The sequence below is a fragment of the Oncorhynchus mykiss genome, chromosome 10 (assembly GCF_013265735.2).
Source record: "Oncorhynchus mykiss isolate Arlee chromosome 10, USDA_OmykA_1.1, whole genome shotgun sequence".
In the NCBI taxonomy this organism is placed as follows: Eukaryota; Metazoa; Chordata; class Actinopteri; order Salmoniformes; family Salmonidae; genus Oncorhynchus; species Oncorhynchus mykiss.
Window position 1 is genome coordinate 70,805,669 of NC_048574.1, and position 15,634 is coordinate 70,821,302.

General features: G+C 44.9%; 1 protein-coding gene across 4 annotated transcripts in view; it reads left to right on the plus strand.

The window, feature by feature from the left end:
* Positions 1-13,796, plus strand: part of LOC110534564 (hydroperoxide isomerase ALOXE3) — an 80,641-nt gene extending 66,845 nt beyond the window's left edge. For all 4 annotated transcript variants that reach the window (XM_036933813.1, XM_036933815.1, XM_036933816.1 and 1 more), the window contains exons 8-15: positions 6,335-6,478; positions 8,318-8,521; positions 9,852-9,938; positions 10,215-10,384; positions 10,529-10,650; positions 10,878-10,978; positions 11,197-11,367; positions 12,937-13,796. In XM_036933813.1, coding sequence (XP_036789708.1) covers positions 6,335-6,478; positions 8,318-8,521; positions 9,852-9,938; positions 10,215-10,384; positions 10,529-10,650; positions 10,878-10,978; positions 11,197-11,367; positions 12,937-13,116 — 1,179 coding nt within the window. In that variant the 3' untranslated portion in view covers positions 13,117-13,796. The remainder of the gene's footprint in view (positions 1-6,334; positions 6,479-8,317; positions 8,522-9,851; positions 9,939-10,214; positions 10,385-10,528; positions 10,651-10,877; positions 10,979-11,196; positions 11,368-12,936) is intronic.
* Positions 13,797-15,634: the final 1,838 nt, after the last annotated feature.

A 15,634-nucleotide genomic window follows, 5' to 3' on the forward strand; every position in this document is an offset into this window, starting at 1 on the left:
AACAGCTGGCAGATACAGTGCAGGTATAGCCTACATTTGTCATGTATTGTCATGTTGTGTCTTTCTGTCCTTTCCTTTCACCCTGTCTCCCTCTGCTGGTCGTACTAGGTTACCGTTTCTGTCCCTCTTTCCCCCAGCTGTTCCTTGTCTTCTCTGACTACCTCATTCACCCCTTTTCCCACCTGTTCCCTTTTTCCCTCTGATTAGGTCCCTATATCTCTCTCTGTTTCTGCTCCTGTCTTTGTCGGATTCTTGTTTGTGTGTCTCATGCCTGAACCAGACTATCATCGTGTTTGCTGCAACCTTGTCCTGTCCTGTCGGAATCTACCTGTCCATCTGAGCCCACGTGTGTTCATCATTAAAGAAACTCTGTTTGTTAATTCGCTTTTGGGTCCTCATTCACGCACCTGACAGAAGAATCCGACCAAGAATGGACCCAGCGACTTCGGATCCTCTCCACTCAGCCGTCGAGATCCAGGGAGCGATGCTAGGCAGACACGAGCAGGAATTGTCTGCTGCTCGACATGCCGTTGAGACCCTGGCCACCCAAGTCTCCAACCTCACAGAACAGGTTCACCATCTCCGCCTCGATCCACCGGCCACTTCCAGGGCTTTCGAATCTCCGGAGCCCAGAATCAATAACCCGCCGTGTTACTCTGGGGAGCCCACTGAATGCCGCTCGTTCCTCACCCAGTGTGATATTGTGTTTTCTCTCCAGCCCAACACTTACGCCAGGAGCACTGCTCGTGTCGCCTACGTCATATCTCTCCTTACTGGACGGGCTCGTGAGTGGGGCACGGCAATCTGGGAGGCAAGGGCTGAGTGCACTAACCAGTATCAGGACTTTAAGGAGGAGATGATACGGGTTTTTGATTGATCTGTTTTTTGGGAGGAGGCTTCCAGGGCCCTGTCTTCCCTATGTCAAGGCAATCGATCCATAACAGACTACTCTATTGAGTTTCGCACTCTTGCTGCCTCCAGTGGCTGGAACGAGCCGGCTTTGCTCGCTCGTCTTCTGGAGGGTCTCCGCGCAGAGGTAAAGGATGAGATTCTCTCCCGGGAGGTTCCTTCCAGCGTGGATTCCTTGATTGAACTCGCTATTCGCATTGAGCGACGGGTTGATCTTCGTCACCGAGCTCGTGGAAAGGAGCTCGCGTTCTCCGTTGCCCCCCTCTCCGCATCACTACCATCTTCCTCTGCCGGCTCGGGAGCTGAGCCTATGCAGCTGGGAGGTATCCGCATCTCGACTAAGGAGAGGGAACGGAGAATCACCAACCGCCTCTGTCTCTATTGCGGTTCTGCTGGTCATTTTGTCACTTCATGTCCAGTAAAAGCCAGAGCTCATCAGTAAGCGGAGGGCTACTGGTGAGCGCTACTACTCCTGTCTCTCCTTCAAGATCCTGCACTACCTTGTCGGTCCATCTACGCTGGACCGGTTCGTCAGCTTCCTGCAGTGCCTTAATAGACTCTGGGGTGGAGGGCTGTTTTATGGACGAGACCTGGGCTCGGGAACATGACATTCCTCTCAGACAGTTAAGGGAGTCCACGGCCTTGTTCGCCCTGGATGGTAGTCCTCTCCCCAGGATTCAGCGTGAGACGCTACCTTTAACCCTCACTGTTTCTGGTAATCATAGCGAAACCATTTCTTTTTTAATTTTTCGTTCACCTTTTACACCTGTTGTTTTGGGCCATCCCTGGCTAGTTTGTCATAATCCTTCCATTAATTGGTCTAGTAATTCTATCCTCTCCTGGAACGTCTCTTGTCATGTGAAATGTTTAATGTCTGCTATCCCTCCTGTTTCCTCTGTCTCTTCTTCACAGGAGGAGCCTGGTGATTTGACAGGGGTGCCGGAGGAATATCACGATCTGCGCACGGTGTTCAGTCGGTCCAGGGCCACCTCTCTTCCTCCACACCGGTCGTATGATTGTAGTATTGATCTCCTTCCGGGAACCACTCCCCCCCGGGGTAGACTATACTCTCTGTCGGCTCCCGAACGTAAGGCTCTCGAGGATTATTTGTCTGTAGCTCTTGACGCCGGTACCATAGTCCCCTCCTCCTCTCCCGCCGGAGCGGGGTTTTTTTTTGTCAAGAAGAAGGACGGGTCTCTGCGCCCCTGCATAGATTATCGAGGGCTGAATGACATAACAGTGAAGAATCGTTATCCGCTTCCTCTTATGTCTTCAGCCTTCGAGATCCTGCAGGGAGCCAGGTTTTTCACTAAGTTGGACCTTCGTAACGCTTACCATCTCGTGCGCATCAGGGAGGGGGACGAGTGGAAGACGGCGTTTAACACTCCGTTAGGGCACTTTGAATACCGGGTTCTTCCTTTCGGCCTCGCTAACGCTCCAGCTGTCTTTCAGGCATTAGTCAATGATGTCCTGAGAGACATGCTGAACATCTTTGTTTTCGTTTACCTTGACGATATCCTGATTTTTTCACCGTCACTCCAGATTCATGTTCAGCACGTTCGACGTGTCCTCCAGCGCCTTTTAGAGAATTGTCTTTTTGTGAAGGCTGAGAAGTGCACTTTTCATGCCTCCTCCGTCACATTTCTCGGTTCTGTTATTTCCGCTGAAGGCATTAAGATGGATCCCGCTAAGGTCCAAGCTGTCATTGATTGGCCCGCCCCTAAGTCACGCGTCGAGCTGCAGCGCTTTCTCGGCTTCGCGAACTTCTATCGTCGTTTCATCCGTAATTTCGGTCAGGTGGCAGCTCCTCTCACAGCCCTTACTTCTGTCAAGACGTGCTTTAAGTGGTCCGTTTCCGCCCAGGGAGCTTTTGATCTCCTCAAGAATCGTTTTACATCCGCTCCTATCCTTGTTACACCTGACGTCTCTAGACAGTTCGTTGTCGAGGTTGACGCGTCAGAGGTGGGCGTGGGAGCCATTCTTTCTCAGCGCTCCCTCTCTGACGACAAGGTCCACCCATGCGCGTATTTTTCTCATCGCCTGTCGCCGTCGGAACGTAACTATGATGTGGGAAACCGCGAACTGCTCGCCATCCGGTTAGCCCTAGGCGAATGGCGACAGTGGTTGGAGGGGGCGACCGTTCCTTTTGTCGTTTGGACTGACCATAGGAACCTTGAGTACATCCGTTCTGCCAAACGACTTAATGCGCGTCAGGCGCGTTGGGCGCTGTTTTTCGCTCGTTTCGAGTTCGTGATTTCTTATCGTCCGGGCTCTAAGAACACCAAGCCTGATGCTTTATCTCGTCTCTTCAGTTCTTCAGTAGCCTCCACTGACCCCGAGGGGATTCTCCCTGAGGGGCGTGTTGTCGGGTTGACTGTCTGGGGAATTGAGAGGCAGGTAAAGCAAGCGCTCACTCACACTCCGTCGCCGCGCGCTTGTCCTAGGAACCTTCTTTTCGTTCCCGTTCCTACTCGTCTGGCCGTTCTTCAGTGGGCTCACTCTGCCAAGTTAGCCGTTTCGCCAGCGTTTTTGGTGGCCCACCCGGGAGCATGACACGCGTCGTTTCGTGGCTGCTTGTTCGGTCTGCGCGCAGACTAAGTCCGGTAACTCCCCTCCTGCCGGCCGTCTCAGGCCGCTTCCCATTCCCTCTCGACCGTGGTCTCACATCGCCTTAGATTTTGTCACCGGACTGCCTTCGTCAGCGGGGAAGACTGTTATTCTTACGGTTGTCGATAGGTTCTCTAAGGCGGCTCATTTCATTCCCCTTGCTAAGCTTCCTTCTGCTAAAGAGACGGCACAAATCATCATCGAGAATGTTTTCAGAATTCATGGCCTTCCGTCAGACGTCGTTTCGGACAGAGGTCCGCAATTCACGTCTCAATTTTGGAGGGAGTTTTGCCGTTTGATTGGGGCTTCCGTCAGTCTCTCTTCCGGCTTTCACCCCCAGTCTAACGGTCAAGCAGAACGGGCCAATCAGACTATTGGTCGCATCTTACGCAGTCTTTCTTTTCGCAACCCTGCGTCTTGGTCAGAACAGCTCCCCTGGGCAGAATACGCCCACAACTCGCTTCCTTCGTCTGCGACCGGGCTATCTCCTTTTCAGAGTAGCCTCGGGTACCAGCCTCCGCTGTTCTCATCTCAGTTCGCCGAGTCCAGCGTCCCCTCCGCTCAGGCTTTTGTCCAACGTTGCGAGCGCACCTGGAAGAGGGTCAGGTCTGCACTTTGCCGTTATAGGACGCAGACTGTGAGGGCTGCTAATAAGCGTAGAACTAAGAGTCCTAGATATTGTCGCGGTCAGAGAGTTTGGCTCTCCACTCAGAACCTTCCCCTTAAGACGGCTTCTCGCAAGTTGACCCCGCGGTTCATTGGTCCGTTCCGTATTTCTCGGGTCATTAATCCTGTCGCAGTTCGACTTCTTCTTCCGCGATACCTTCGTCGCGTCCACCCGGTCTTCCATGTCTCCTGTATCAAGCCCGTTCTTCGCGCCCCCGCTCGTCTTCCCCCCCCCCCCCCCCATCCTTGTCGAGGGCGCACCCATCTACAGGGTCCGTAGGATTTTGGACATGCGTCCTCGGGGCCGTGGTCACCAGTACCTCGTAGATTGGGAGGGGTACGGTCCTGAGGAGAGGAGTTGGGTTCCCTCTCGGGACGTGCTGGACCGTGCGCTGATCGAGGATTTCCTCCGTTGCCGCCAGGTTTCCTCCTCGAGTGCGCCAGGAGGCGCTCGGTGAGTGGGGGGGTACTGTCATGTATTGTCATGTTGTGTCTTTCTGTCCTTTCCTTTCACCCTGTCTCCCTCTGCTGGTCGTACTAGGTTACCGTTTCTGTCCCTCTTTCCCCCAGCTGTTCCTTGTCTTCTCTGACTACCTCATTCACCCCTTTTCCCACCTGTTCCCTTTTTCCCTCTGATTAGGTCCCTATATCTCTCTCTGTTTCTGCTCCTGTCTTTGTCGGATTCTTGTTTGTGTGTCTCATGCCTGAACCAGACTATCATCGTGTTTGCTGCAACCTTGTCCTGTCCTGTCGGAATCTACCTGTCCATCTGAGCCCACGTGTGTTCATCATTAAAGAAACTCTGTTTGTTAATTCGCTTTTGGGTCCTCATTCACGCACCTGACAACATTATGATATTATTATTATTATATGGACAAAAAATATATAATTTTATTTATCAATGGCAGTCAAGCATCGGTAATCATGTCACCAGAAAATGACCCTAGATATGTATTGGAAAGGACCATCAAGTTCATCACTGTGCACTTTCACCACCCTGTAAAGTTCATCATGACTTATTTCATCTAATAAACTGCATGTTTTCCTGAGTCGTAGTGAGAGGACCACACAACATGTGACTCAAGTTTACTTAGATATGATGGTTATTATATCAATTTTTGCACATAAAAGTGCCATTCCACCACCATTTCTCGCATAATACATTTTACAGACACAAAAATATCCCACCTTGTCTAGCATATTTTGTTTTGTTGACATGCTGAGGGTTTACAGACAAACGTTCTGTTTCCTTCAGGCCGGTCGTGACATTTTCTATCTGACATGTACTTCAAAAATGTTGGATGAAACCTGGTCACTGAAAAAATTAAAAACATCAAATCAAAATCAAATCAAATGTATTTATATAGCCCTTCGTACATCAGCTGATATCTCAAAGTGCTGTACAGAAACCCAGCCTAAAACCCCAAACAGCAAGCAGGTGCAGGTGTAGAAGCACGGTGTATAGGAAAAACTCCCTAGAAAGGACAAAACCTAGGAAGAAACCTAGAGAGGAACCAGGCTATGTGGGGTGGCCAGTCCTCTTCTGGCTGTGCCGGGTGGAGATTATAACAGAACATGGCCAAGATGTTCAAATGTTCATAAATGACCAGCATGGTCAAATAATAATAAGGCAGAACAGTTGAAACTGGAGCAGCAGCACGGCCAGGTGGACTGGGGACAGAAAGGAGTCATCATGTCAGGTAGTCCTGGGGCATGGTCCTAGGGCTCAGGTCCTCCGAGAGAGAGAAAGAAAGAGAGAAAGAGAGAATTAGAGAAAGCACACTTAAATTCACACAGGACACCGAATAGGACAGGAGAAGTACTCCAGATATAACAAACTGACCCTAGCCCCCCGACACAAACTACTGCAGCATAAATACTGGAGGCTGAGACCAGCTTGGAGGCTGATACCAGTATTACTTTCTTTTATGTTTTTGTGGGGGGATGGTAACCCTAAAGTCAAAGAAAGTAATCGCAAAAATAACTTTATTGGATGTTTTTTGGGATAATCCTAGTAAAACACAGAGCTACAATATCTGTCCCATTCCAAAATACCAAGAAAGTGAACCATAATCCTAACCTGTTGCATTTTTGCATTCTATCCTACAGTAACTTTTGGATTTATTCTCCCATGTCATCCAATCCCAAACAGAGCGGCAACATATTCCTGCTTGACTACAAGAACCTGGATGGATTAAAGGCAAACGTGATCAATAGGAAAAAACAGTACATGGTGGCTCCTCTGGTTCTGCTCTACAGAACCCCTGATGACAAGCTGGTTCCCATCGCCATCCAGGTAAGGTTGCCCTAACTAACTTTGAAGTGAAGAATACAGTCACGGAGACCATTACAAGTGAGAGAGTCTGTAAACCCATCATGTTTCAATCTCCTTTAGAGAGCCCACTTACCCATGGAGGCTGGTGGAGATAGAAATGGAGAGTACGGGCTCATTACTACCGCTCCCTTCTTTATGTTCCAAACATTACAACTAGCCCGTCCTCCCCATGTTTCCCTCCACCAGCCTCCACTGTATCTGACAGCGCCCAAAGAAAATATGTTTGATATTGGGTTGTGGTTTGCTCAAGGCTCTTTTTGAGTGAGAGTGTCATTCCAGTTTATTTTTGTGTTATTGTGTCATTACATGTTAAATATGACTATAGCTAGTGAAAGTGTCTTGTGAAATGCATAAGGGATAATCAACGACTATGTGTTCTCTGGAAAATAATTAATGATGAGGTGTGTTCCACAACGCGCTAGCAGAGTGGAACTAACCTTCCACAGAGCTACATTATTTTCCAGAGTACGCATAGAGCCCCTGTCACGCCCTGACTGTAGATTGCTTTGTATGTTTCTATTTCTAGTTTGGTTAGGGTGTGATGTGGGTGGGTATTCTATGTTGTATGTCTAGGTGTTGTGTTTCTATGTTTAGGCCTGGTATGGTCCTTTATTCGCTTGTTTTCTGTGTTCAGTGGAATAAATATGATGAACACTTACCACGCTGCATATTGGTCCGATATTTCTTACTCCTCCTCAGAAGAGGAAGATGACAACCGTTACAGCCCCGAGTTGATTATCCCTATTATATCATGGCTATAATTTAGCACATTTACTGCTAGAAATGTGTTCCTTTCAGGGATAAAAGAGTTCAACATCCACTGAAATAGCTAGCAAGTTTACTAGATAGCGACACTAGTTGCCTGGGTAACCAAAATTACTTGCTAGTTTAGCTAACCAAACCATCAGTCCTAGCTTCCTATTATAAATTTGAATTCAACAATGCCACTAAAATTAGCCTAAAGCCATGTGCGCATTGTTGAGCTTATAATATGAATTTTTTTAAATGTAAACAAATGTATCAACATTTTAAGCTAAACGGTCTGATCTGTTGCTTCAGCCTATTACATATTTACATTATTCATGTGCAGTGGTTGTATGCATTTTGAATCTGTAGAACCGTAGACATATTTTGTATCATCCCAGTGATGACAGGAAGCCCTTAATTATAAAGACATAACAAGTAGGCTATTTGGTTGTAATTGTAATGTTGCAACATTTTATAGACTATCAAGGGTGTCCAACTGTCCTCCAGGAGAGCCTTAAAGGGGCAGTGTTGTATTTTGAGACTGATTGAATATGCGAAGAAGCCAATAGACAGAGTGTAGCCTCCATGTTTGTCTGATTCTCTATGGTTAAAAAAAATCTAGTAATGCATTTAATTTTGTAAAGTGGTTCCTTGCATCATACAATGATGTACAAATGGTGTTACAGACCATTTTTTTGTGTCTTGAGCTTTTGGTAAAAATGTTTCCTACTTGTCCTAAGGACAAGTGGCTAAAAAAGTAAATGTCAAGCCCTAAACCAAAAAGATTTGTAACGATAGCAGAACCCTTTTTGGTGCTATGTAGAACCATTTTTTATAGTTATTTATAGAACTTTAGGAAAAGGGTTCTTTATAGCACCATGAACGTTCCATTTATAACCTTAAGTTCATGGTTATTTACAGAACCTTCAAAAAAGGGTTCTATGTTGCACCAAAAAGGAATCCGCTAATGTTATTATTTGTATTTTTCCATTAAACAGGGATAATGTTGCTGGTAGCCATCTATGAGGTACCTAACACTCTCTCTCTCCACAGCTGAAGCAGAAGCCTGCAAAAGACAACCCCATCTTCCTTCCTACTGACTCTGAGTATGACTGGCTCCTGGCCAAGATCTTTGTGAGGAGCGCTGACTTTCAAGAGCACCAGCTCAACGTCCACCTGCTGCGCACTCACCTCCTGGCTGAGGTGTTCGCTGTAGCACTGCTGCGCAACATGCCCATGGTGCACCCCCTCTACAAGGTACATAACACAGTACAGCATAGCATAACATAGCATAAACCCAGGAGGTTGGTGGAACCCTAATTGGGGAGGACGGACAAGTGGTAATGGCTGGAGTGGAATGTTATCAAACACATGGCTTCCATTCACTCCATTCCAGCCTTTACTGTGAGCCGTCCTCCCCCCAGCAGCCTCCACTGAGCATAACATAACATAGCATTGCATAACATAATATAGCATAGCATAATATAGCATAACATATCATAGCATAACATAATATAGCACAGCATAGCATAATATAATATAGCTTAGCATAACATATCATTGAATAGCATAACATCATATAGCATACAACAAGATAATATATTATAGCATAACAGAATATAGCATAGCATAGCATAACATAACATAATATAGCATAGCATAGCATATTATTATGTCCAGTTGAAAAGTTGAAGTATAGTGCTCCGAGGATCAAATAAAATAAAATTTTATTTGTCACATGCACCGAATGCACCGAATATAACAGCTTTAGACCATACCGTGAAATGCTTACCTATCAACAATGCAGTTAAGTAAATAGAATTAAGAAAATATTGACTAAATAAACTAAAGTACAAAAAAATAACACAATAAAATAACAATAACGAGGCTATATACAGGCGGTACCGGTACCGAGTCAATGTGCGTGGGTACAGGTTACTCGAAGTAATTGAAGAATTTGTACATGTAGGCAGTGGTAAAGTGAGGGGTGGGATCAATATAAATAGTCCGGGTGGCCATTTAATTGATCGTTCAGCAATCTTATGGCTTGTGGGTAGTAGCTGTTAATGAGCCTTTTGGACCTAGACCTGGAGCTCCGGTACTGCTTGCCGTGCGGTAGCAGAGAGAGCAGTCTATGACTTGGGTGACTCAAGTCTTTGACAAATTTTGGGGCCTTCCTCTGACACCGCCTAGTATAGAGGTACTGAATGGCAGGAAGCTTGGCCCCAGTGATGTACTGGCCCGTACACACTACCCTCTGTAGCGCCTTACAGTTGGATGCTGAGCAGTTGCCATACCAGGCGGTGATGCAACCGGTCAGGATCCTCTCGATAGTGCAGCTGTAGAACTTTTTAATGATCTGAGGACCCAGGGCAAATCTCTTCGGTCTCCTGTGGGGGAATAGGCATTGTCGTGCCCTCTTCCCGACTGTCTTGGTGTGTTTGCACCATGACAGAGGATAATGACACATGAAAGTATAATACATTTCTTTCTAATGTGGTCCTCCAGACAGTCTTTACTAAAGCCAGTTTCTCTCTTGGGATTGTTAACCATCCATCCTTCTCTCCACCCTGGTTTACTGCTTTAGCTTCTGATTCCACACACCCGCTACTCCCTCCAGATCAACCTCTTGGCCCGGGCATTTCTAATAGCTGATGAAGGAGTTTTCACTCAGGTAGGCTACTGAGTGGACTGTTTCCATAGAAGTGTGTGGTGTCCATATTAGGAATCACACATCCATGGAAGTTGTGTCAGAGTCAGCGTACATGCGGTTGTATGTCTTGTAGTGAACCTACAGTACCCCCATGTATGGTCATTTGGCCCTCCTGGTCAACATACTTGCTGGTAGGTTCACTATCTCTCATAGAACCAGTGTAATATTGCAGCTTAGTTAAAGTACATTATAATGTTACAGAATTATGTAATCAAGTAACTTTAAGTGACGTTGTAGTTTGCTGCTTCGGGCGGAGAGGCGATGAATGAGATCCTGAGGAGATCTGTGGCCTCATTGACCTACAGCTCCCTCTGTATGCCGGAAGACATCACTGCACGAGGTCTGGAGTCAGTCCCCAACAACTACTACAGGGATGATGGACTCAAGCTGTGGGACATCATCCACAGGTAGGCTACGACAGAGCAGTAGAGCAGACCTACATGGTGGTAGTACAGTATCATCCGCTGGTAGAATCTACAGTGAAAGCATAGCTCTACATAGATATGATATCTTCTTTCTTCTTCGTTCTTCCGTTGTCGCCTTCCGTATAGGTTTGTAGAGGGAGTGATTGGTTTCTATTACAAGAGTGACTCAGAGGTCCGGGAAGACCAGGAACTACAGAACTGGATCAAGGATATCTTTGACCATGGCTTCCTGGCCCAAGAATGCACAGGTGACGATGTACAGGGTAATATGGGGGTGGGGGGTGGGGGGGTGGTAATGACGTATGGTGAAATGTCTTGTTTTTGCCAATATGTTTTTTGGTTTCTGGTCCATAACTTCCCCGGCATAACTCACATCTTCCATGGACGTGACTGTCCTATAGTAACAGTCCACCCAGCTCCCCTGGCATAACTCCATTCATCACACACCTCTCTCGGTTCTTATCTTTCTGTCCAGGAATCCCTCAGTCTTTCTCCACTGTGCCAGAGGTCGTCAAGTTTGTCACCGTGGTGATCTTCACCTGCTCAGGCCAGCATTCTGCTGTCAACTCTGGACAGGTGGGTGTAGCGTAGCCCATACTTTTTTTCAAGTGTGTTATTAATCTAAATCTAAGCACTACTGACGTTTTCTGCCTCCTCTACCATTTAGGAAGAGACGTATTTGTAAAAATGTTGCAAGGTTTTTTCTGTAATTCCTTGCCACTATCATATCATCATTTTAGAATAGCAGCATATTGGATGTCAGTAATAATCAGTCATTGTTCTTCATGTTACAGTATGACTATGGTGGCTGGATGCCCAACACCCCCATCTCCCTGCAACAGCCACCTCCCACCACTAAGGGGCAGTCTACTGAGAGCACCATGCTGAAGACCTTCCCCGATGTCGGCACAACAGCACAGGGCATGTCCACTATGTGGCTCCTTAGCAAGCAATCCACTGACTTTGTGAGTCTGCCATCTTTTATGAACTACTATCAATATCATCTAGGCCCAAAATACTATATTTAGCTACAAAATATCCTATTTACGTTGTCGTATCTATGGCATCATTAGACTGAAGATTTATTTATCAAATAACGCTGTAATTATTATTACGCGATTAAACTGATTAATCATGTAACTGTAATTAACTAGGAAGTCGGGGCACCAAGGAAAATATTCAGATTACAAAGTTATAATTTTCCTAATTCAACTTTTCAGATATTTTAATATCTGATCAATTAGTCTTCTTAATTAATGAACTATTTACTTTACCTCACGTTAGTCTCATTCCAAACATCGTAAATGGTTGGTTATCTGCACGAACCCAGTCTTCACTGTGAGTCATCCATACCTCAATTGTTTTAAATCATTTATTTACTAACTAAGTAATTCACAGAAATGCATAAACAAACAGTAGATAGTTACAAGGATATGATAACGGAGTTACCCTAGTGGGATAAACCGGCATCGCAGCTTGGTGTACGAAAGGAAAGTGGGGGTCGACTGAGATAAGACAACACACAGTTGGTAATTATAACAATTGAAATGTTAATCCTTTGCACATGAACGCTCACTCATTCAGGAACAATTGCAATCCATACATATATTTACGCTCAGTGTGTCATCAGGGTCTCTGTTGAAAAGTTTGTTTCTGTTGGAGAGTCTGGCCGCCCTCTCTGTCATGGTTAGAATGGATAGTTCAGAGTGACATTCATTCATGTTGTTATGGATAGATGTTTTGGCGGTTGTCGGTCTTCGCGTTCAATGATACCGAATTCCTAGCTGCAGACTAGTAATTAATATCAAAGACTTGTTCTTATTCTGTCGGTATTGATAGTCTAAGAGTTTAACCACGTGGGATGGTTAAAAGATTCAGCAGTCTGGTCTCAAACCTTGGCCCTCTCTATTTATCGAGGTAAGCTGTTCTGCAACCTTTGTCCTCTCGTAATTGAGAGAAACATGGTCTGTTGAGAAATTCTCAAGGTGGGGCTTTTACTTGGAAGAGCAGAAAAAGGCTGTCACATGACACCATCATCCTCACTCATTCATCTTATACAACAATTAGATGTAAACCTCATATCTGAGGTTATCATATACACAGCTTTATGGTAATAGCCCTTTATGGTATTGTCTCCCATGAGTTTCACAAAATTGTACCAAAAGGACCAGTTCGTAGCTGGATTCTTCGCCGATCTTTTATACCATCTCCAGGACATAAATCTTGTTCGGACCTCAAGTTCTGTGAGGAGGAAGAAATTCCTTTGTTCTCTTCTATGAAAACTTTTACTCTCTCACTATACTGTGGCCATGAGGAGATAATCCCCTCCAGGAATTTACGACCTCTCTCTGACCAAAGCAGCCTGGGTGTAGAAGACAGGGGGTAGGGGGATGGTGCTTAGAAAAGGGCTGGTGCAGAGTGAGGGGTGCTCGCTGTACCCAAAGTGGGCAACATCATGACAACATGTGCTTTTTAATGTTAATGATTTAGTAACTAGCAATATTTTGCTAACTTCAATTATTCTCCATATGCAGGTGACCCTTGGCCAGTACCCAGAGGAGCACTTCAACGAGATTCCACCCTGCAGGATGATTCAGAAATTCCAGACGGATCTGAAGGTCTTCAGCGAGACCGTCAAGGCCAGGAACTCTGGACTACCAGTGCCATACACCTACATGGACCCTGCTTTGGTGGAGAACAGCGTGGCGATTTAGATAAGCCAAGGGCCTAGACCAGGGTCCAGTTCATTAGGCACTAATTGGAAGAAAACTGAGGACCTACCTGGACTTTTCCAGTTAGGTTTATTTTTGTTGTACTTTGTGCAGCCTTTTAAAATGTTTTCCATTGAGTGCCCTGATGAACATGACCCAATGATTCTGGAGGCATGCGCTAGTAAACATGCTTCAATCTATTAAATGTTTTATTGAGCATGATCATTTTTGGGGCTTCAATAAACAAATATCTTAATTCAATCAGATAAAGGGAAATCACACTGTGGGTTCAGTCAGAATGTTATCGCTGTATCACGAGTGTTAACTGTGTTAAACCAACACACACCGCCACATGGTGTCCCTCACAGACTAAGAACACTTGTTGATGTTATTATTACCTTTGTACGTGTTAATGGATGTTAAGAAATACAGGGTCTTTCTGACAATTCATTTCTGGTGCCATATAACTACGGACTACAGGGACTCCTGGTGAAAATTAGTTCTCCTGCTAAATGATGTGACACTGAAATGTCGATGAACAGTAAACAAGTGTCAGAATAATATGAGAGAACAATAGGTGTGACTCATTTACAATTAAAAGCTAATAATTTGTATCTCTAGTCTTCTTGTGATATTTGCCACATCTAATTTTGGTTGATGCCCTGTCTACCTCATGTATTAATTAAAAAATAAATGTATAAAATGAAGTTATACTCTCATTTCCTGCTTGTTTTAAGTCACCTTTATCATCCTGACCCGAACCAAACTGGTTCCAACAATGTAACCAGGCCATCTCAGTACAGGCTGGCTCAGTTCGGCCCAGTACACAGCAAAAGTGTTGGGTCCCTAACACCATGGATGTTTCAAATTCTGACATAAATGACCACTTTGTTAGTGCTGATGCTGTTACACTTACTCAGTGTTAGGGAATGACATGTAGTGTTACAGTATTTTGGGGGGGGGGGGGGGGGGGGGTTGTTTTAACACTGTAGGTTAAACCTCCCTGACCAAGGCCCTTCTCCCCCGATTGCTCAGTTTGGCTTTGCGGCCTGCTCGAGGAAGAGTCTAGGTGGTTCCAAACTTCTTCCATTTAAGAGTAATGGAGGCCACTGTGGTCTTGGGGACCTTCTATGCGACAGATATTTTTTGGTACCCTTCCCCAGATCTGTGCCTTGACACAATCATGTCTCGGAGCTCTACGGACAATTCCTTCGACCTCATGGCTTGGTTTTTGCTCTGACATGCACTGTCAACTGTGGGACCTTTATATAGACAGGTGTGTCTTTCCAAATCATGTTCAATCAATTGAATTTACCACAGGTGGACTCCAGTCAAGTTGTAGAAATCTCAAGGATTATCAATGGAAACAGGATGCACCCGAACTCAATTTCGAGTCTCGTAGCAAAGGGTCTGAATACTTATGCAAATAAGGAATTTCTCTTTTCACACACACACACACAAACACACACGCACAAAATTCTAAAAACCTGTTTTTGCGTCGTCACTATGGGAAATTGTGTCTAGGATCATGCGGATGTTGTTGTTTTTTAAATACATTTTTGAATAAGGCTGTAACGTAACAGAATGTGGATAAAGTCAAAGGGTCTGAATACTTCCAAATGCACTGTATATACAGATGTTCCAGAAAGAGATGCATGAGGTGACAGCCAGCTAATAAAATAATAAAAACAGGTGCTTGATATTTGATTGAGATAAGAAATGTATTCCTGTATTCCACAGTCATGTTTGTGAAGCCAGCATGTCCCTCAACATCTTATCAAGGAAGCAATAGTTTGTTTTTAGGGTTGTAACAATATATTCCTCACCAGGAGCCATAGTCAGACCAATGTCATTTGTATAATAACGAAGTCTAGTACATTCCATAAGTTAATTAGCATTGCGCAATAAAGTATTAGGCTATGAGTTATAGTTGACTATAAAACATTGGTCTGAAAGTTAAATCAAAGGCATTTAATAACATTGTAAAATGAATTAATTCCATTATACAACGCAAAAGCAAACTTTTAAATGAATGATCAATTAGAGATGGAAAACCTCAGGACAGCATCAAAAAGAGACATGAGAACCTTTTAAAACCATTTGTTCTGACGGTATTCAAACTATGAGTTGTTGACCAATAGTTAACTTCCAATCAGATCACCAGACCTACAGGATGCGATCACAACACTTCTACTCCCCAGAGGTGGGAACAATGCAGATGAGGTATAATTCCTCAGAAAGACATGTTTGTGTAATGATTGTATTCCTCAGAAGAGTTCCATACCAATACCTGACCCTCCCAAACCTACAGTAACAGTCAATAGTTGACACACCTACTCATTGCAGTTTTTCTTTATGTTTACTATTTTCTACCTTGTAGAATAATAGTGAAGATATCAAAGCTACAAAAAAACACATGGAATCATGTAGAAACCAAAAAAAATGCTTGTTATTCGTTTTCCGTTGTGAAACATTTTGCTAATGATGATGTCCTCGATTTGGTCCAATGTGGCCATGAGCC